Source organism: Curcuma longa, chromosome 17, assembly GCF_044706935.1.
Source record: "Curcuma longa cultivar G26 ecotype Majalengka, Jawa Barat chromosome 17, ITB_CL_G26_1.1, whole genome shotgun sequence".
NCBI classification, from domain to species: Eukaryota; Viridiplantae; Streptophyta; class Magnoliopsida; order Zingiberales; family Zingiberaceae; genus Curcuma; species Curcuma longa.
In genome coordinates, this window is record NC_133877.1 from 1,081,657 (window position 1) to 1,103,291 (window position 21,635).

General features: G+C 39.1%; 2 protein-coding genes, 1 long non-coding RNA gene and 1 pseudogene across 3 annotated transcripts; 2 read left to right on the forward strand and 2 right to left on the reverse strand.

Annotated features, from left to right (window-relative positions):
• Positions 1 to 975: 975 nt before the first annotated feature.
• LOC141848652 (uncharacterized) lies at positions 976 to 1,584 on the reverse strand. The gene is made up of 3 exons (XR_012603536.1): positions 1,416 to 1,584; positions 1,157 to 1,335; positions 976 to 1,064 (listed from the first exon to the last, which is right to left on the reverse strand). It is a non-coding gene; the product is annotated as an uncharacterized LOC141848652 (long non-coding RNA).
• A 532-nt stretch (positions 1,585 to 2,116) lies between these two features.
• Positions 2,117 to 7,086, forward strand: LOC141848390 (zinc finger transcription factor YY1-like). The gene is made up of 6 exons (XM_074736414.1): positions 2,117 to 2,205; positions 2,413 to 2,471; positions 2,566 to 2,762; positions 3,354 to 3,443; positions 3,618 to 3,761; positions 6,554 to 7,086. The coding sequence occupies exons 1-6, from the start codon at positions 2,117 to 2,119 to the stop codon at positions 7,055 to 7,057; spliced, it is 1,083 nt and encodes a 360-aa protein (XP_074592515.1). The 3' UTR covers positions 7,058 to 7,086.
• A 1,714-nt stretch (positions 7,087 to 8,800) lies between these two features.
• On the forward strand, positions 8,801 to 12,079 carry LOC141848387 (lipase-like PAD4). The gene is made up of 4 exons (XM_074736412.1): positions 8,801 to 8,902; positions 8,979 to 9,333; positions 10,241 to 10,984; positions 11,115 to 12,079. The coding sequence occupies exons 1-4, from the start codon at positions 8,871 to 8,873 to the stop codon at positions 11,907 to 11,909; spliced, it is 1,926 nt and encodes a 641-aa protein (XP_074592513.1). The 5' UTR covers positions 8,801 to 8,870; the 3' UTR covers positions 11,910 to 12,079.
• A 1,996-nt stretch (positions 12,080 to 14,075) lies between these two features.
• On the reverse strand, positions 14,076 to 19,036 carry LOC141848389 (chaperone protein dnaJ 10-like; annotated as a pseudogene).
• Between the last annotated feature and the right edge of the window lie 2,599 nt (positions 19,037 to 21,635).

Consider the following 21,635-nt stretch of genomic DNA (forward strand, 5'->3'; position numbering starts at 1 on the left):
TGCACTACAAGTGCATCTACTGCCAAAACAGTGGATGTTCATCAATAAATAATGCATGGCTGTTAATCAAAAACAACCAAAAGACCTGAATATTGCTTATGGCAAAACCATAATGTCCAGCATCCCATCAATATCTACACTTCCCATCCACTGACAGGCGCCGACATAAACACAAAGGCAGGGTGTGGCTAGTATGCTTTCTTTTGCCACTTGTACATAAATGCCAAGCATTGCAAAAGAAACTCTTTAAAAAAACTTAACTTCCCAAACTTAACCTGCTCAAGAATCTAGTTATCCATTTGTCCCTTGTATAGATCTCACCCAATTTACTATCTATTGAACGAGAATAGAAGCATCAGAACATCAATTTTCAGAGTTAAAGAACAACTGGAAAGTCACTTGTGCATAACTAAAATCAAATCTAAAAGCACATATAGTACTAATCAGGTTTACACAATCAACCTGCAAGACTGCAAGTTTATCATCTTAAAGTCAGCTTAGCTTACAAATCAAAGTTTTCCTAAATAAAAGTTTGGCTTAACCTTCCCTTTCTGTCTTTATGCGTCAGAGAAGAACTTATGAAGACTACTACATAGTTACTATGATTAGTTATGCAACCATAATGGTGAATAATCCTCCCAGTCCATCTAAATACCAGAGAAGCCCCCTCCAACATCTAATTCCAAAAGGCATTGACTCAAAATATCCCAACTTCCATAAAAGCCTATTTTATTCAAATGCAGGGTATAAGGCATTTCGCAACAACAAGTGTTAACAAATCCATACATGGATGATGAAGGTATAGTCATATCTCACAGTATCATAGAGATGAAGATGAGATATCTTGCAAAACATTGTCATGGAGAATCTTGTAAGTATTGAAAGCCATTGCAGGGAGTTAAATGATAATTAGAAGTTAGAACTATATAGATCACTATGTGTGAATATACTGAAACATGTAATTACATGCCTATTGCTACTGGTGCCATCTTTGTTATAATGCGGAGCTGCAACAAGCTTCCTTCCTGAATCCTGTAGTTGTTGCCTCAATGACACTGAATATACTGCAAAACAAATACATGTACATTAGCCATCTGATCAATAATCACAAATATAGCAAGTGACTCCAGATCGGACAGGAAACAAGTAAACTGACCGTCTCCAGAGTGCAAAGCAATAATCAAATCATGCTCACCCTTCACCTATGAATCAAAGGCATGGCAAACTGGATTCGAGTTGCTGAGCCGCCGCTGACCTCACACCACTAGAGCTCGGCGTCGAAGGCGCGGCCGATGCCTGATTCGTTGGCTTCACCTTGAGATATACAATAGTCAACTGCAGATTGAAAGTACTATCAGTAATTCCGATTTGCTTATACTACAAAACAGGAATAAGACGAAACCAAGCCGACGCACCTGGGAGACGGCCTTGCCACGGGAATAGTGTAGAACGGCGGCTGGGTGGTCTTCTCGTAGTGTAGTTTGTATCTTCCCTGCGGGATCTTGAAGCAGGTCTTGAGGCCGGGCGTCTGAGGATTGACGGCGGTGGACGAAGAGGACATGGTCAACGAATCAGCTTCCTCGATCACTCCACTGGCGGCCTAACTCATCCCTTTGGAGGCGATCCAGAAGTAGGGAACTTTGATTTAGGGTTTTGAATATGCACAACCAGGAATTCGCCGTCAACTTCCAGCTCGATCCTGCGTTCTTCTTCTTCGATCTCTCTGTTTCGATTCGACGGCAACGGGCGGCTTCAGGACTCAGGAGAGCAAAAAGAGAAATTTGGAGGACGTGAAAATAACAAGAAGGTGGGTAATTTAAAGGGTCGGCCTCTTGGGGATGAGATCATTGAGAAAATTAATCTTGTCCGTCCAAATGGGAAAATTATGGTGGGGATTGAGAGAATGGACGGTGGATAGATCATGGTGTCAAAAGCGATTAAAATTTTGAAGGCAAAATAAAAATTTCTGTTTTTTAAAAGAAATTTGTACCTTACGCCTTACCGCCCTCTCGGGGCTCGGTTCTTTCACTCCGGCGTTCCTTTCTTTGCGCTCCTCTCGGAACCCTAGATTTTTCTTCGATCGCTCGCCGACGACTGCTCCCGCAGAACGCGAGAGATGAATTTGGCGTTAAATCGGCCGGCGGCGGAGAGGAGACTAGGCAACAAGAGTCGCCGGCGGACCTCCGTTAGGTGGTTCAAGGAATGGTGCGCTCTTACCCCGCCTGGCTAACTCCTTGGGGCTCCCGTGCTTCTTTGTTCCGGCCCTGTCGTGGATTTAATTTTGTTGCTTATGTTGATGGTTTCTGTCTTGGAGTTCATTTCTTTTTTCCTCTTTGAATTGGGTTGATGCGAAGAAATCGTGCGTTGTCACCAGCATTTACCTATCTATTTGTTTTTCTCAATGCGTATCAGGGTTCCGCAGGATTTGGTTGCCACTGCAGGAAAATGCTACCTTTTCAAGTGGGTTACGGGTGTGTCCCCGTTCTTGTTGATTTTAGTTGACCAGTGTCTGAAGTTTGTTTCCTTGCTTATCTAACTTTGGCCCTCGTGATGATTCTTTTTTAGAGGACATATTGAAAGCGTTAAACGAGAACCCCAGAGAAACTGAGGAAGAAAGGAAGCCTGAGCCGGTTACGGAAGTTCTATTCCTGTGTAGCTATGAAGGCTGTGGAAGAACTTTCATAGATGCAGGGACTCTGAAAAAGCATGCTCACGTTCATGGAGAGAAGCAGCATGTTTGCCAAATCGAAGGCTGTGGAAAGGTGTTCTATCTCATTCTTATTGACAATATATATATTTTTAACATGGTTTTATGGGTGTGGGCAGGGTAATACAATAGACCCTTCAATCGGGACCCCACATTGGCGGAAGTTTAATACACCGGGCTGCCCTTTTTATGATTTATGGGTGTGGAAGCGGGCTATTACACTCTCTCAAATCTATTTGATTGATTACATATCTGTTTCTGACTCTTAACCATCAATTCTTCCTACTTGGTTCCTTTTTTACTGTGGTAATTTGGTTGCATGCTCCATTCATTGTGTTGCTTATTTCAGTGATGAAACCAGAAATTACATTCCCTCTTGTAGTTTCAGTGCTGCAAATGCTATCAGTAGTTTTGTTAGTACTTATGTGATGCATGGAGATACTGATACAAGCCACTATATCCCCTGGAAGCATGGTAGTCATATTGCAGTTTGTAATAATTTTATATTATTCTTTGATCTTGTCTGTTCCTGTGAAGTCTTCTTATCTGTTGACTATAATGTTTCAGGTGTATTGCATAAGTTATTTATGGTAGATGCTATTTTCTTGTGCTTCTTTCCTTTCTAAGGTAACCCTGTCTATTGCAGAAATTTTTAGACAGTTCAAAGTTAAAGAGGCATTATCTCATTCATACAGGGGAGAGGGATTTCATATGCCCTCGTGAAGGCTGTGGCAAGGTGATTGTCCTACACTCAATCTCTGGCATATCTAAGTAGTATTGACTATGTTAAGTTTGACCTTTGAAACTGTATAGTTTTGTAATATTTTCCATCATATTTCATTCAGAATATTTTCTTTATAGTGCTTTACAATTTTCAAGGGTTCTAACATGTTGAATGATTTGAATGCAGGCCTTCTCATTGGATTTTAACTTAAGAGCACATATGAAAACACATTTAGTGGAGAACTATCAAGTTTGTCCCAACCTAGAATGTGGAAAGCGATATATAAATGAAAACAAGCTAAGAGCCCGCATGAAAATGCATAATGACAAGGTAGCCATTTTTACTTTAGTCTAAATTTGATGTTAATCCGTCATTCCTGTGCTTAACATTTCTTGCTTGATTCTCTCAATGTGCAAAGATATACCTTTATATTCTATGATACTTTGATATTAGACAGTGTCATGTTGGATGTTTGGATAAACAAACTCTGAACACTATGGATAATCATTTTTTATTTGTTACATTAAATATTGCATTTTATGATTTTGTGTCTAAGCTAGTTCGACAAAGCAGTCATGATTGAAAATGGTTTATCTTTCACCTTTTTCACTTTCTTAGCTGTCCTATCCTTTACTCCTTTTGAGATAGTGGGTTTCTAGAAGTCTACCTAGCTTATGATTCCTAAAATTTTCTAGAGGCTCTAGTCATTAGTTCATCTAAGACTTGGCAAGTTAAATATTCTTTCTACAATTTTACTTGATGATTCAGTAATATGCTAATGTCATTTTTGTTGAAACTTCTCTAAGATGTTATGTGTGATGATTGGTGAAGGTATTGAGCTAGATTAATGTTGACCCCTTCGGGTCTATGTATACCGAAGGATGGACGGATCATCCTTAGGGAAAAAGATCTACTGTGCAAAAGAAGGAAAGATCGAGGAAAAAAAGGAAAACTCACATAGAAGGGAAAAGAAAGAAAGGGAAAGGGGAGGGGGAACTCATAGCGAGCACGCTGCAAGATCATGGTGAGCATGCCGCGAGTTCAAGTCGGCTTGACTGCAAGCTTGCAGATAGTTAGCGGCCTCGAGCGACTAGTCCGCGAGGTCATGACTAGTCCATAGTTGTAAGCTTGCGAACATCCCACGGTCGGGAGCTCATGATCAGTTCAAGATTTTGCGAGTCTTTTGGATAGATGAAAAATCCCTCTGCCTTTAAATTTTTGTATATTGTTTGAGCCTAAACCCCAATCATTATCATCATAGTCCGGGTCCGAGTCCCCTCTTGATTTTATTTTTGGATTATACCTAAAATCCACATATATCTCTACAACAGTATGATATTGTTCACTTTGGGTCTAAACTCTTATGATTTTGTTTTTGGGTTGTATTCAAAAGACTTCATACCAATAAAGATATCTTCTATCTTATAACCCTATGACATTTTCTATATATTTCCAATGTGGGACTTTATTGTATCCTAACACATATTTCATTCCCAAATTGGATCTTCTAGAAATTTCGTGTTGATTTTAAATATGACATGTGATTTAAATATTGTAGCATTCTGTGTCACTTCTAAACTTCTTAGTTTATAAGGAGTAAAATCATCTCATGAATTTTTTGGAAAGTGACAACTTGTGACCTATGCTTGATGATGACAATAAAAATTATGTCTATTCATGGATATAGACAAGCTTGTTAGACCACAAAATCAATACCTTGATCTTTTGTTTCGTTTTTTGTCTTTTGTCTCTTCTTCTCCGTGGTCTTGTATTTCTTACTTTTGTGGCAAATTGGTGGTTGTCTTCCTAACAATCAATTATGCAAAAGTATTGCAACCTAGCAGCTGTATATCTAAGCAGTATCATGATCCTGTCAATCGATCTCAGAGCCTTGGATTTTCCAAGGAAAGAGTGAGTCAAATGCTGCAGAAGGAAATCTAAAGATTGTAATGATGCTAGTCTTGGATGATGTAAATGAAATTTTATTCATCATAGAAATTAAGTTAGCATCTACTATGACAATAGTCAAAGTCGAAATCGAAGGACAATGCTTTGACTCACATTGACTTTGACTATTGTCCTAGTAAAGTTGTTTGATAGGCAAGTGCTTTTAGTTACCCATCCAGCATTGGTCCATAATGTTGCCTTTAAGGATATTCGATGCATCACTTGTGTAATCCAAAGATGTCAAAGGTATATTTGCTGCATATGACATTAATAAAAACTACCAACTAAAACTTCAGTTTAGTTTGGTAGAGATCATGTTTGATGATGAGATTTGGGTGTCGATATTGTTATCATCCTTGCTAGATTATTGGGATGTTAACATGACAATTGTAAGTAATTCTTTTGAATTTACTGAAGTATGTTGGATCCTGATCTTCTCAATAGAGAGAAGGAATCAGGGATGGCATTTAGTTCTGCCTTGAGTACAAATCAGAGAGGCAGGCCAACAAAATGAGCCCAAGATCGAGCCAAATCTAAGTCTAAGAAAACTGATCAATCAATGAGTGTTCATCAAGGTTATTAACACTGTGGGAGAAAGGAACATCTGAAGCATTGCTGGCTGGAAAAGAGAATCTGATGTCAAAATCAGTCAGGCATAAGGAAGCTTCTTTGAGCGCTGTAATGGAAGATGTTCAATGCACTAATGCTAGATGATGAACCACATGCAAACATCTAATGGTATATTTGGAAACTGTAGAATATTGGGCATTGAAAAAATGGAAGAAACTATCAAGTAAGCTTTCAGGGCAACAAAGCAAATTCTGGGAAAAGAGAGTAGTAGCTAGATGGGGATATGAAGTTGTCACAGGACAAACATGTTGAGAAGGTTCAGTATGGTTTCAAATCTGACAGCTTAATTTTTGCCATGGTAAGTATTAGAATATATCGTAAAAATCAATGATAGAGAAGTATCACAACTACAACAACTGGGGATGGTCCTAACGATGAGACTGATTAACATATGCACTTGAAGATTAATACCTCTAAAACAATATTAGTTAAACTGAATTGAATATATCCAATAAGGATGCTTCCTTTGAAAACAATTTTATGTTATGATTCTTTATTTATTACATGAACTTATGCCAAATCATTTTGTTTCCATATCTTTGTAGTATGGTATGATTGAGACACTGAAGCACACGCAGACTGTTGAGAAGCCGCTTACTACTTTCAAGGCAACTGCAACTCCAACTACATCTGGATATGGTTCTGCTTCTGCTCTACGACCTTTTACCTGCCCATATGAAGGTTGTGACAAAGCTTACATCCATGAGTATAAACTGAACCTCCATTTCAAAAGGGAGCATCCTGGCCATAATTCTGAAGAAAATGGTAAACTTGCAACTGCTGCTGAGCATGCCATGGAGGAAGTCAGTGATCAAGAAACTCATCTCCTGAGAAGCAGTCTCGGTAAGAATGCTAAACGACGAAAGCCCCATCCAACTTCACAGCTGAATCCTGCAAAATATGGGAAAACACCAAACTTGCTTCTTACTATACAGAAGCAATGGCCGAGCAAAGATATGCAAGAGGAAGACAGTGAGGAAACTGAAGAAGATGGGGACAATGTCGACGGGGATGGATGGAGATATCAAGAGACTGAAGGTGAAGAATGAGAATGAGTTCCTATCACATGGCATTTCGAAGCAACAAATATCATAGTTATTTAGTTTACTGCTATGAATCAAGTTCCCTCCACCAATACAATATCACTTGTTGCAATGAGGTCTTTGGGCAATGTTGATGCTCGAGGAGGGTGACATAAAGATCATGCTATCACATATGATATGATCATTGGAGGACGACGTCAACGAGACTAGACGAAACACTAGACTCTAGAAGGCGGCTATCGAGAGGAAGAGTACTTAGGAAACGTTCGATTAGTAGGACCCCATCTAGCTAGGAAGCACACAAATGCTCCAAGAAGATAGTGATCGGTTTGAGACTAAGTACCAACCAAATTTTTATGGCCTTTGAGACTCAGACACGGTGATTGGCTTGGCTTGTTTTCTTTCTCTTTTGGCTCGCGCACAATCTTGCCTTTTAGTTAAAGTCATTTTATGTTCCAAGTGCATTGAATTTTAAACCACTTCATGAGTTTGATATTGACAAGAACTTAGGCAAATCTTTGATAGGTCATGTGGGGTTATCCTTGTGGTCGAAGTTTTGGTATAACAACTTGAATTAGCTTTATTAGGATTTTCTTAATTACTGAAATAGTTTTAAATGTTAATTTCTAATTCATTTAAGAAATTAATTTAGGATAACATCATCTATATCCCTATTCAGTATCATGATTAATTGATTGCTATATTATTCTGTTCTCACGAAGAAAGATCGATGAAAGAGACGAGACAATCCATGTATTTGGAGTGGCTTGACAAATGAGTGCACAAGATTTGTTGATACGTCAAAAATCACAATACTTAGCAAAAAGATGAAATTTGCCACCAATGGTCTTACGCAGTCTATCCCACGATTAAGGAAGTAAATCGAAAAATTATAATTAACTACTACGACAAAGTATTGCTTCAGTTTCATCAAGATTCAATCCTTACCCATGGTAGAAATATGTCCCATAATAATTAACTCAATTATGTCCCAAAAATTAAAATAAAACTAATTGAGTGTGACAAATCGAGTACATATAATCAAGAATATCAATTAAAAATCATTGCCGACGTTAATTTCTATCTATAAATGGCAGATCAGATTGATTTTTATAAATAAATAAATAGAAGATATATGTCCGTATATAATTACTATATTATAAAATATTTTAGACCAAATGAAAATAAGTTATTTTCTGTGTTTTTCCAACGAAATCATGCTCTCACGCTCAAAGGATGAGATGATGAACCAATATATTTTCTATAGCGGTCAATTATAATTTTTCAATTTAGTTCCTCATATATAGTCGTGAGATCCATCGTATAAAATCGCTAAAGTGACAGATTCTACTTTCTACTGAAGAGATGCCAATACCATTTTATTTGGATAGGATGAGAGAAATTTATTAACGGAAAAAAAAAAGGATGAAAATTGAGAAGGAAATGTATTTATATTTTTTTTATTTGAAATGGATGAAAGTTTTATAATAATAATATGAAAATTAAATATATAAAATTATAATAATATTTTTATTTTTTAAAAAATAATGGATGGAAATATATATATATATATATATTATATGTAAAAATTAAAATATAAAATATAAAATTATGAAAAAATAAAATTTTATTAATATTATATAATATGTAAAAATTAAAATATAAGATTTTAAAATAAATAATGAAAGCGTCGAGTGCGACGCTGAGCGATAACAACCTCGAAATCGACAGTGATTGGGCTGATGAAGCCCGATCCATTATTCTTCTTCCTCCCCCAACTTCCTCTCTTCCTGCTGAATTCGAGATTCCAGCTCCGGCGATGGATTCCAGGACGGAGGTGGAGGGTTCCATGTAAGTTTCTACTGCTCAATTTCATCATCATCTCTCTCTCTCTCGCTCTTGATTTGGCTACCTTTGCCTCCTAAAGGTTCGAGACAAGCCATGTCCTCGGTGCTCTCCTTGCATCTTCCCCTCTGCTGACGCAAGCCTGGACCAGCTGCCTGCGTGCCAATGCAGGCAGCGCCAGCTTCGTCGTCGACAGGAGCGACGACGCGGTCTTCGTCGCCTTCTCCGGGGCGCAGGCCGCCGCTTCGCCGTGCGCGGCGTCGTCTGGCCTCGGCGGAGGGTTCTTCGAGCCTGTTCCCCTATACAGCGGCGCGCACGAGCTCTTCGCGCCGCTGGGAAGAGGAGAAGAGGACGACGGCGGGAAGCCGCAGCCCGTGCTCCTCCAGGCCGGCGCCCTCCGCTCGTTTATGAGCTTGTACCGCACCTCCGAGTTCCAGGTCTGCGCTCGATCTTTTTTTTCCTTCGATTAGGGTTTCCTCTGCTTCAGATTCAATCAAATTTTTATTTCACCAAATCGTCTCAATCGTATCATTAATTGAATATGGTGGTCGTTTTCCTTGGTGAGTGGGAGGAAAAAAAAAATGGATCTCTGAACTTCAAGATGCATGCACCACATTCCTTGGTGTCAATTGTCTCAAGGTATCGGAAGGCAAATATGAACTCAATCTTTAGGAGTAGAATTGCACCTTCTACTGGTGCACCTAAAATATGTCAATCTGGGCATGAGATTTTTGACTCTTGTTTTTCTTCATGACTGCTTAGATCAGGGCAGAGCATGAAAACATATGTCTGTTTCACATGTAAGCAAACTTCTTTTATAGCAGAATGCAAAAGGATCAGGATTTTTTTTCCCCTTCACAAAAGAAGGTCTTAGCCATGGCATCCTTGTTTATTGTTGTTTCTGTTCATGTCTATAAGGTCTACAGCAGAGTCAGAGATGCATATTTCTACATTATATGCTCCAAGAAGACTGCCCATTTCCTAACAAAGAGAGTCAACAAGTTTCAGTCAAAATAGGCTAATTGTCCATGCCTGGAGAAGGCAACAGAGTCTTTGATGTCCAAATCAGTCTTACATTAGGAAGATTATGAAAAGATGACAAATGATCCAAGTTTGATCTGCTTTCTACCATACTCCTTTTGTTGTTTAGTCAGCATTAAGATAAGAAGTTCTGATTATAATTCATTAATCATGGTCATGCATACCATCTAATTGGATTTTCTTTAAGGTAATAATGTGATGCTATCTTACTCAAAGGGCATAAGTTGATGTCTATTAATATCGTAATGACATGTTATCTTGTCTAGGTAGATTTGTGATTGTTTCTTTTATCTCTATTGTTAGCTGCTGATATCAGAGACCCAAAACAAGTCAGTAGTACTGACTGGCCACTCTGTGGGAGGTTGTGTGGCCTCCCTTTTGGGCCTTTATTTCCTATGCTCATCGTCTGTTCAGCCAAATGCTCCAACGCCTGCTTCCCTTCTGTGCATCACATTCGGGAGCCCATTGATAGGGAATGAGACACTCTCCCGAGCAATCCTTAGAGAACGATGGGGTGGAATGTTCTGCAATGTTGTCGCGCAGCATGACATCATGCCAAGGCTGCTCTTTTGCCCTCTCAACTCCATGCCTAATCAGTTTACTACCATAATTCACAATCTCATGCAGTCATGGTGCGTCTCAATGCGTAGTCCTCAGTGCTCAAGGTCCAAATTGCACTTGCCGGATGACCAGAAAGCAGAGCTGTGTCAATATATATCCATGCATATCAGGGAAGCTTCAGCAGCAGAGCAAAAGCATCACATGGGCCCTTATCGACCATTCGGAAACTATGCTTTTTGCTCCACAGAAGGCGCAGTATGCATCAGTGATCCAGTAACTGTTTTGAAGATGCTCCACTTGGCATTCATAACAGGTGATGCAAGTAGCAGCATTGAAGAACAGCATGTTTCTTATGGGGATCTCATATCGATGATATCAGAAAACCGACAATTCAAGAAGAGACTCGACTTTGAAGAGTATGAAACCAAGTCTAACTATAGCATGGGGGTCTCACTGGCCCTAGAGGCATCAGGCATTGGAGTCCAGGTAGGCTTTTGAAATATAACTATTTAAATGCTGAAAACAGCTTTGTGCTAATACAAGTTTGCTCTGACATTGTTGCATTCTAGATTTCGAAACCTTGAACCAATGACTTACCAGTTGAACAATATAACAGGAGATGGGTGCCATGGAGGCGCGAGAATGGCTTGAATTGAGCATGTGTCAACGCCCGAAGCTAAACAGTGCAAGCCTAGCAATAAAGCTAGCCAAGGTGACTCCATGCCGTGCTCAGATCGAGTGGTACAAGGCCTTGTGTGATGATGACATGGGCTACTATGATTGTTTCAAGCTCAGGAAGACACCCAAGCGCGATGGCAAGGTCAATATGAACCGCATAAGGCTTGGAGTATTCTGGGACAAGCTACTCTCCATGCTGCAGGACAATAAGCTGCCGCATGACTTCCTGAAGCGCGACAAGTGGGTCAATGCTGCTCAATTCTACAAGCTCCTAGTCGAGCCCCTGGACATTGCTGAGTACTACCGGTGCCAGCTCCACAAGACCAGGGGCCACTACCTGAGCCATGGCAGGGAGAGGAGGTACGAGGTGTTTGACAAATGGTGGAATGAGGACAAGGAGTCATCTAAGAAGGCTGCCGACCGGAAGAGGAGCAAGTTTGCTGGGCTGACTCAGGACTCATGTTTCTGGGCTAAGGTAGAAGAAGCAAGAGAGTGTCTCAAGAATGCTTGTGGTGAGAAGAATCCCACTAAGTTGGTGGAGCTTTGGCACTACATCAATGGCTTTGAGAGCTATGTGAATGGGTTGATCGAGCGAAAGGAGGTGTCGATCGATGTGTTAGCCCCGCGGTCAAGCTACAGCTTGTGGGTGAATGAGTTGAAGGAGATGAAGCTGAAGCAGGCACACAATCTCCCTTCCTCCTCTGTTCTAGTTGGAGTAACTGGAGGCATGTAGTCTACAAAACCATGAAGAGTAAGGTATGTAATTATATTTTGAAATTAGCATTAGTGTTCTTAATCAATGATACATCATCATTACCTGTGGAGCCGATCGTGTCGAACCGTTGAGGTGACGAATTTCACCTTTTCCTGCAATGATACATCACCATTAGATAAAATCATAAAAATGGGAATATGTTTAAAATGTAGAGTTAAATAATTGCTTGTGTATTGAGTTATGAAATTTAGTTATGCCAAGCTAAGTATTGATGATGTTAATTTCTTATATTCATTTTAGCTACGATCATAGTTGTTATAACATAGAGTAAGTTATAACAATTACGATATCAAAACTATTTCAACTTAAGACAATAGCAGAATGAGCATTATTATATTTAAAATAATTATCTAGTTAAAATTGTTCAAAGATTATAGCTACAATAAAAATATTAAAGTGATTTTGATTAAATTTGAATAATTTTGATGACTTGATAAAATGTATTTATTATAATAATATTTTATGTATTATTATTTTAACTAACTTAGAGTAATTTTAGTGTTCTATGTATTATAATTTTGAGTAATTTGAAGTACCTATGGTCAATGGTTGTTTATCAACACTAGGATAAAAATATTTTTAGATGAAAAATATGATGGAATATCATATATATATATATATATAATTTTTTTCATTTTTGTCAATAAATTTTTTAATTAATTTTCATTAGAAGTATTTGTAGAAGAAAAAGAATTATTAATTATTCAAAGGATTTCAAATGTATTCAATAGTATATAGTTAGTTTCATATGTCATATACAATAATTAATGATGTTTATATAAAAGATGATAATTTAATTCGTCATGATTGAAACTTATTAACTCACTTAATTCGGTTGAGTCAGTATCTTCCCGTTGCCTTTCATCCAAGTTATAGGGATAGGCATGAAATAAATATAGCCCTCTTTCTTTGCATCAACGTTAATGCGAAATTAATTAAGCCTAGGCCAACATTAACTTTAATTTACTTTGATTACACGTAAATAAATAGTTAGAAGCCATAAATGAATCACCTAATTAATTAATTGACAAGCCATTGACACCTTCTTTCTTTTACATATCCTTCTCTATCGTATACTCTTGTAAATATAATGTAACATAAGAGGAAGGTAAGAATAGACCGTTTATCTTTAAAATTAATTGAATAAAATTTAAATATATAAATTATTAAAAAATAAATAAATAATAAAAAATAATAATAATTCAATGTATCTTTCTCCCTCCCTCATCTTTGACACTATCCTTCTCATAGATTACAATATCTTAGATAACAATTTTGTGCAAAAATTTCTTTACAAAATAATAAATTTCAATTAGCCTGATTGACTATCTGGGAGTGACCGATCCAGTCTCATGGAAATCTCCCATCGACCACCAGAGTAAATCGGGAAGTACATACAACGGTCAACTTAGACGCCCAACATCCTTTGATTATACTCCCTATTTGAAGGAAAATTCCTATAAATACATCATAGTTGAGGATCAAATCGCATGTGCCTGGATGACAACCTGGATGTCCTACCGCGGCACCATTACTCTAAACCCTAAACTCTAAACTCTAAATCCTAAATCCTAAATCCTAAATCCTAAAATTTCTTTAGGATGAAAGGTCGACCTTCTTCACCTACTACACTAGAAGATAATGCCTATCTTAACAGTCCTAATTCACCTCGTTGCAATCGTGCGAACCATATTAATTTAAAATTATGTAAATTAATCTCAAATTAATTATAGTTTTTAAAAAAAAAAAAATCTCTAATGCTAAAAGTTTTCTAAAGTTGATTTATCAGTTAATTTGTATTATATTATTTTTAATTTTCAATTTTTGTGCCTATTTCTCGTGAATAAAAGATTATGCGTACCTACTTAATGAGACCAAAATGACATTAATTATCATTTGGATTTGTTGAACTAACCTCTCTTAATTATTGAGTTGCTCGCCTCCTCCCTTCCCTCCATTAGTTCAGATATGGAGGAGGAGTTCAGCTTCCCCGCCATTGCCGTTGACCAAACTTGCTCCTCCCCTCTCTGGTTCCATCTGCTCCCGAAGGCCGCGGCCGCGATGGCGGCCGAGGAAGATCACAAAGTCAGCACCGGCACCGGCACCGACAATGAGTACGAGGAGAGGATGGGCATGCTATGGGAGGACTTCAACGAGGAGCTGCACCGTTTGTCGTGCGAGCGGGTCGGCCAGGGGAGGTGCTGCATGGCGGTGGTCGATCGCCGGAGGACGTCGACGAGGCTGGTGTCGATCCTCAAGGCCATGCTGAAGAGGCTGCTCATACTGCACAGAGATGGATCCTCTACTAGGAGTTGCTATAGGATCAGCGTCTCCAACTAATTGCAGTATTGTAATGCTCCATAATCTGATTAAGCATTAAAAATCTTATGAAAGGATGATAAAAGATGTTAATTCATAGATCTGTTTGATTTACACATTGGAAATTCAAATCAAACCATGAAGACTATTTAAGTGTTTAAGCTGCATTTACCAACAAATGGTGCTAATTTTACTGATCTTTATACTCGATTCTTCGAGCACTTCAGTCGTCGAAATCAGCATCGAACTCGCCTCAGCATCACTTACTTGGTGGCTCATGATCATCATCCACATCATATGCAGGGTTACAAATGCATCTAAAGAATCTTCCAATGCCCTGAAACCACAAAGAGGTTAGCTTTTGCGGGTTGTGTTTATTCTCGAACCGACAAGAACAACCATACACTAGCTGTTTGATATGGAGACCCACTTCGATATGGAAGCCTCCTCAGAGAATCCTGAACTGAACTAGAGTCGGAATTAGTGTCATCATCTTCTTGAACTATTTTTTCTTTTGCGGCCAGAGCAGGCAAGGCATACTTTTTCTTCTTCAAGGGGCAACCCTGAGCACCACAAAAAGGGAACAATTGGAGACAGTAACCCAAGGAATACTAATTTTAGATCACAAATGCATCGAAAAGCAACAGTAAGTTATTCACCTGGAAAATCTTTCCAAGAATCTTTAAAGCTACCATGCGAGACTTCGATTCCTCCTCCTTGACATTGATTTCTTGCAAAGCCTACAAATATTTCAGCCGATGTAAGATAAAAGTCTTTGAGCAGTAAGACATTACGACGGACAATACAGAACTCATGTTCAGTGTTGATGATTTATTTGAGAAGATTTGCAGCTGCATTCGATGATAATGTAAAATCAAATGAAAAATTTTGCCGGCATGGTAAACACTCGAATGTTTTTTTAGCTACAATACAGAATGGATTTCGCCCATTGAGGGTAAACTATACAATAGCTATCTGTAACATACCATTTGGCACACATGTACAAGTATCATTTCGATATCGACAACATTAAGTTTCCACAATGAATCTACCATCAGATCCTTGTTTATCCTGGTATGATATTCGACATCCTTGTCTGTAATTGTACCATCTTTGTTGAGTTGTGTGCATATATCTTCTTGAATTTGTAGTAACTGAAAAGCACCTATTCCAGTGTTTAATGGTCAAGTTACTTGTATGAATGAAGTGTCTTCAAAAAGAACAACGATGAGAGAAGAAGAACTCGAGACCTTTAGCAGCCGATATTTGTGATTTCCGCAAATGCCCCTTGTGTCTCACCCATTCAGCAAAAAATGGCACGCCGAGATACATAACCGATTGTCTGTAGAATCTCTATTCCAAAGGCTGCAATTGGATATTACGATTGAAAAGGTAGAATATCGAGAAACATATAGCATCTTAAGCTATTGAATATGATGAATTCAAGCCTACATCTAGAGGAAAGAGAATTGTGGCTCTTGAAAGATAGATAGCTACCATCCTCCCTAATCTGAGAAGTTTAGTTACACTTTCATCTACGAAGAATGTACTTGGGACTAATTTAGGAATATAGAGAAAATAAATATTCACGAAATGTGCTTGGAACTAAAGGATGTCTCATGCAAGGTGTATCATCGATGAAACATAGATGCAATGAGCACATCAAGTTATAGATCTATCGAAACAGTTGGCAGACACTAACCTGTGTTGGTAAGCCTCTTCGCTTCAGACTCTGCACGATGGAAGAATCCTTCTTTATCACCAGAAACATATTGATTGAGAAAATCTTTCAAGAACCTAGCAAGTTTCTCCTCTCTTTCTCTTTGCACAGCCTACATGATGATAAAGAGGACAACACAGTTGTGAATATAACAAAGATGTGTAAAAGAATTATCAGTAATGAGCACACTGAATCGAACACCTTAATATCATTCAAAATCAAAACAGTTCTTTACAAAAACAAAAAGAATGTTGTAGAAATTATACAAAATGGATCATATGGAGAAAGTTAATAGTGGCTCAGCAATAAGAGTACATACTGAGGTCTCCCTCTGCCTTTCCAAAAAGAAATTACTTTCTACAATAAATAAGTGTTCTTCATTCATCTAATATGTTACAAAGATCACAGTCTATCAAAAACAAAGAATTTAGTCATCGTAATGACTATAAATAGATCAAATTGTTTTTTTGCACATACCTTCAATCTATCTTGAAGTTTCTCTGAACTGTCATTTTGACTTGTTAATTCAGATGATGCCATTGAGGCCACAGCAAGGTGCCCTATGTAATTTTCAAAAAGTTCACTCCCGAAAAGAAGGGTAAATATGGCTGTGCCATCTAACATATTTTCCCTGAAAGTTTGATTAGGAAAAAGAAAAACTATCAATGAAATAAACCTAGTCAAGTAACTTAAATTCAAGCCCCATTTACTGAAGTCTGATAATAACGTAAATGATTTTAAGGTTTATAGTAAAATAATTAATATTAAAATAACAGATAAGCCATTAGTCAACATCTACTGAATACGAGGGAAAAACATTAGTGTCTCTCAGTTTTTCTAAAAACTGGAAGAGTATAGAGTAGAGGAAACTGCAGAAAATACAGGCACCAAAACAGAAATCTGGCTGTGACAATCATCTCCGACAAGAACATTAAATTAGAAAATTAATACTCATGCAATATTAAATCTGAGAAAAAGAATTTTGTGGGATAGTATCTAACTGAGAACCTATTCAAAGTAATGGAGCAGATATCCATATGCAACATGAGAATTTTTTGGTCTAGTGGCACATCAATTAGGTGAACCAAAAGAAATCAACTACCAAGGCATAGTTAGACTTTGAGATAGTTTATAGTCTACACTCTAACATTTTATTTGATTGATTCCACCAGAACAGTTCTTGAGACCTTCAAATCCATGCCAAGCACTCACACTACAAAAAAACAGTTGATTAGCGACAAAAATAATTCGTCGTAAATCTACAACAAACTTAGCGACGAAAAAAATAATTCATCGTTGCCAATTGACGATGATATTTGCAACAAAAATATTTTAGTCGTAGAATTAACAACAAATATATTTCGTCATCAAATTCATCGCTAAAACTGTTTTTGTCGCCAAATTCATCGCAATTTAACGATGGATTTAAAATTTATCGCATTCCCTTATAAATTTCCGCTCCACGTGATGGGAATTTGGTGACAAATTTTTTGGTCGTTGCCAAATTTGGCAACGAATCCATGATTCGTCGCCAATATGGCAACAAATCGACGACGAACAGAGGATTCGTCGCCAAATCGGCAACGAACAGAGTATTCATCGTCAATTTGGCGACGAAATTGATGACGAATTTAAATTTGTTGCCAAAAGCCCTAACTTAACACCCTCATTCCGCCCGATACCCAGATCCCTAATCCTTTACTTCTTGGCAGCGGCGGCGACGACGTTGAACGAGGGCTTCGATAGGTATGGCGGTAAACTTCCTCCCCTCTCCTTTCCCCTCCCCTCTTCTCCCGTCTCATTTCTCAATGTAAATTCGGGTCGCCGACCGATGAGGCTAGCCGGTCGAAATGCCGATGAGCCTGACCGGTCGGCCGTTGAGGCGGGTCTAACGTTGAGGTGGGTTTGCTGCTGAGGCGGGTCGACCGCTGAGGCAATAGGCCCGACCGCAGAGATAGGTCGACCGACCGCTGAGACGAGCCGAGCGCGGGTGCTGAGGCGAGCCGGGCGTGGCCGGTTGGTCAGTCTCAATGGTACCTATGGTCTATTCTTCATCCATTTTGAAATTTTAGATTTTTTATTGTTATCCAATAATAGAAAAAGCATGTTTGGCGATTGGCACCCAAAACCCAATTTCGTCATCGTTGATCTACGACGAAATCGATGATGAAAAATGATTTCGTCATCGATTTGTGACGAAAACTATTTTCATCGCAAATTGGTGACGAAAACTTGTTGCATCGCTTGGCAACAAATCTATTTTCGTCGTAGATTTACGTCAAACACCATTTTCCATCGCAATCTACAATGAAAATCGATTTTCGTAGTAGATTTACATATGAGTGAATTTTGCGATAAAGTATATTTTCGTTGCAAAATTATAATGAATTTGACGACGAAATATTAATTAGTCGTAAAATTTATGACGAATCTACATTATTTATCGTAGAATTTAACGACCTATTACCCACTAAAAACGTTTCGTTGCAAAAAATTTTTATGATAAATTATTTTTTTAAATTTCTTCGCAAAAGTTGTTGCAAAATCTTCTAGATGTGGATTTTAATGAAGGTCTCCAGTTGTGTGACATGACTATTTCCAAAACTTAAAAAGGCTATGGATCTGTGAAGAATGAAATTGCTCACCTCGAAACACTTTCTTTACCAAAACCATCATAAGCTTTTCTCTGCACTGGATCACTCAGCACCTGGTAGGCTTCCCCAAGTGTCTGTCCAAAATATAGAATCAACAACTCAACAAACTTCAACCATTACTAAAGTTGAAAACTCACCTAAATTCATTTCTCCATGATAGCACAAAACAAAACGAACTGAACTTGCCTGAAATTTTTCTCCGGCTTTCGGATCATTTGGATTCTTGTCCGGATGAACTTGCCTTGCCTGAAGCAATCACAATCCATGGGAAGAAAAAAAACCAGGAAGCTCATAGAACTGACTTCCACCTTTCCATAGTAAGCTTTGCGGATCTCCTCTGAAGCCGCCGGACTGACACCGAGAATGTCATAGTACTCGGTTTCCTCCGCCATCCCTGCCCGGTAAAAATCCCTCTTTTGGGTTTTTTTGGCTTCCAGCGCTGCTACTTTCACAGCAAAACGACTGCGTCTTGGTAATGGGGGGAAGAGGAGGAGGGAGATGAAACGTCACATGGCCTAATCGCAACCATTCTCCAAGCTTTGTCTCGCAAGTAGCTCCGATCCTCAAGGGCATCCTCCCCCTCTCCTTCTTCCGTCGTCTTCGAATCCGTTATCCCTCCTCCCTTCCAAGGATCTCGATCTGCCGGCGATCGCCTCCTTTCCATTCCGAGACCCTCCGACGACGCTCCCAGTGGCATCGGGGCCGAAATCCCCTCCGCCAGGCAGCATTCCACTCCGAGATCCTTCGACGGTGCTCCCAATGGCAATGGATCCAAAATCCCCTCCGCCGGGAAATATCGTCTTCTTTGGCATCTCCGAGGACAACGACCTCGTCCACTCCTACAGCGGCGACAGCCAGGACGACTTTCAAGCCCTCGCCCTCGATAAGCTCCCCGAGGTCAAATGCCACTACGTGTGGCACTCCCACACTGAGGCCGACAAGACGGTCGGTTTTCTCATGCGCGACGGCGCCGGCGCTGGCAGTTCCGAGATGCTCGCCTTCCTCGAGCGCCTTCGAGACGCTTACAGGAACGCACCTTCCTCGAATAAGGGCAGGATGGTTTGTTTTTCTTCCTCCATTCTTGCCTCGCCAATGGGGGAAAGATGCGATTTTTAATTAGCCACTGAAGCAGATTAACTGAAACATCTTTTTGCAAAAACTGATATTTCATAAATAATTGTTAGAAGATGAATACAATTCAGTAGTCATGATCAAACGTTAAGCATTTCATCAGTCATCTATTCCAGTTAAAGAAAGACATTCCATTTATTAAGGTGAAAAGAAAAAAAACACAACCTGACAAGCTTATCATGCTATCCTAGTCCATGCTAAAAATGGCTCAGCCATTTAATACACTTACCATATTGATTGCACCTACTAATGGCCAAAACAAAAACAGCTTGGGAGAATGCCCCTCCCTGTTTGGTGAGTAGAAAGTCAGCAATTCTAAGCAACACCGGCGTTACCCTCGTCTGCAAGGTAGTTCCGATCGGCATCTGTGAGCACAGGGAGTTTCCTCTTGGGAGAGAGTAGTTGCTTGGCTTCTTCGGGCGTGTAGATGTATATCTTCCTCACCATCCTGCAGAACTCACTGCAAGATGTTCAAGTGCACCTATAATGAATGTACTTTCGATATGATTCTTTAAAGATTGTGAGGATTGGGGAGCCTTACGGCCATGGGTCGTCGCCGACCGTCATCATCTTCTCATCATCTGTGTAGACAACCACCCACTTCTTGAGTGCAGTAGTAAGCTCTTGCTTGATATTAAACATATCTTCTAGCTTCTGGAGAAGCTCAGCATATCCGCATAATCTGGTTAAGTCCACCGCCCTCCCAACTGCGATTCCTTGCATGTGAACCTACACAAAGAAAGCGGGGCTTTTAACTCTCTACTTCCACTACTTAAGAACTCCATCAGACGGGAAAATGTAAATAGATTGAGATAAGACATCAATTGAAAGGAGGATCGACATTCGGTTACCTTGGTGCAGCTCCTGAATTGCCGGTTTTGCATCTCCCGAGATAACCTCAAACAGCACTTTTCTGCCTCATTGGTGACGGCAGGTGCACCAGATCTGTAAAGATTTTGATGGTTGTGATTGTTGCTCTGAATCCAAAGAGGTCACTGGTTGGTCCACCCCAATTCCTCTAATGGTAGGAACAGACAGTGTTTCTTGTACTTGGTGGCGACCTTTAGTAAGCTGAATACCAAATAGCCTGCAGCCTTTGCTAGTTTCATGCTTTTTATCACATGATTCTTTGTTGATGTTCACTGAAAGGGCTTCATTTTGGGAGGAGAAATTTTTGTTGCGAATTCACTAGAACTAGCATTGGATGCTGATGAGAGCACAGAATGTGGTTTAGATGGTCAAAGAGCTCAGGAACTCTTTGCGATCCAAGAGAATGAGAACATTTGGGTTGATTGCGATGGAGATTTCCAAGCACCTGCATGTAATCAGGAGCATGACAGCTACAGGTTGAAGTAACTACATAATGATTTTAACAGGTAATCAGAGAAGTATAACTATAGAACTTGTATCATTCAGCTGAGCATTGTTGTATTATTAACTATAGAACTTAATGAATACTAATCACTAGCGGTCCTTGATCCATAGGTACCCAATCCCTATAGTCAAAACAAATATATACCAACCGCCCTCACCCAAGCGGCATATCATCTGTCCATCTAGTATAATTGAACTTCGAAACATTGAGAAGAAATACTCGAGGACCCAAGATCATAGAAGAGGTCAGAATAAACAATATAATTCATTCTCAAGATGACAGAACACTGTTATGGCCTAGTTGAATTTCAAAGCTTTAAGAATGAATAGATGACCCTACGTACAATTGAGAATAAATGATGTAAAAGCAATATCAATAAGACAGAATACTGAGAAACAAAATTGGAATTCAAATCATTCAGCGAGATATCCATCAGAGATCTCTCACGCATAATAATATAAAATAAAGCAACAACAAATATTTGA

Bases quoted from the DNA above. Each gene is read 5' to 3' on its own strand.
- LOC141848387 (XM_074736412.1), top strand. From the start codon at position 8,871: ATGGATTCCAGGACGGAGGTGGAGGGTTCCAT. The intron at 9,334-10,240 runs GTCTGCGCTCGA...CTCTATTGTTAG, and splicing joins ACCGCACCTCCGAGTTCCAG to CTGCTGATATCAGAGACCCA. The intron at 10,985-11,114 runs GTAGGCTTTTGA...ACAATATAACAG, and splicing joins CATCAGGCATTGGAGTCCAG to GAGATGGGTGCCATGGAGGC.
- LOC141848390 (XM_074736414.1), top strand. From the start codon at position 2,117: ATGAATTTGGCGTTAAATCGGCCGGCGGCGGAGAGGAGACTAGGCAAC. The intron at 2,206-2,412 runs GTGCGCTCTTAC...AATGCGTATCAG, and splicing joins GTTAGGTGGTTCAAGGAATG to GGTTCCGCAGGATTTGGTTG. The intron at 2,763-3,353 runs GTGTTCTATCTC...TGTCTATTGCAG, and splicing joins AAATCGAAGGCTGTGGAAAG to AAATTTTTAGACAGTTCAAA.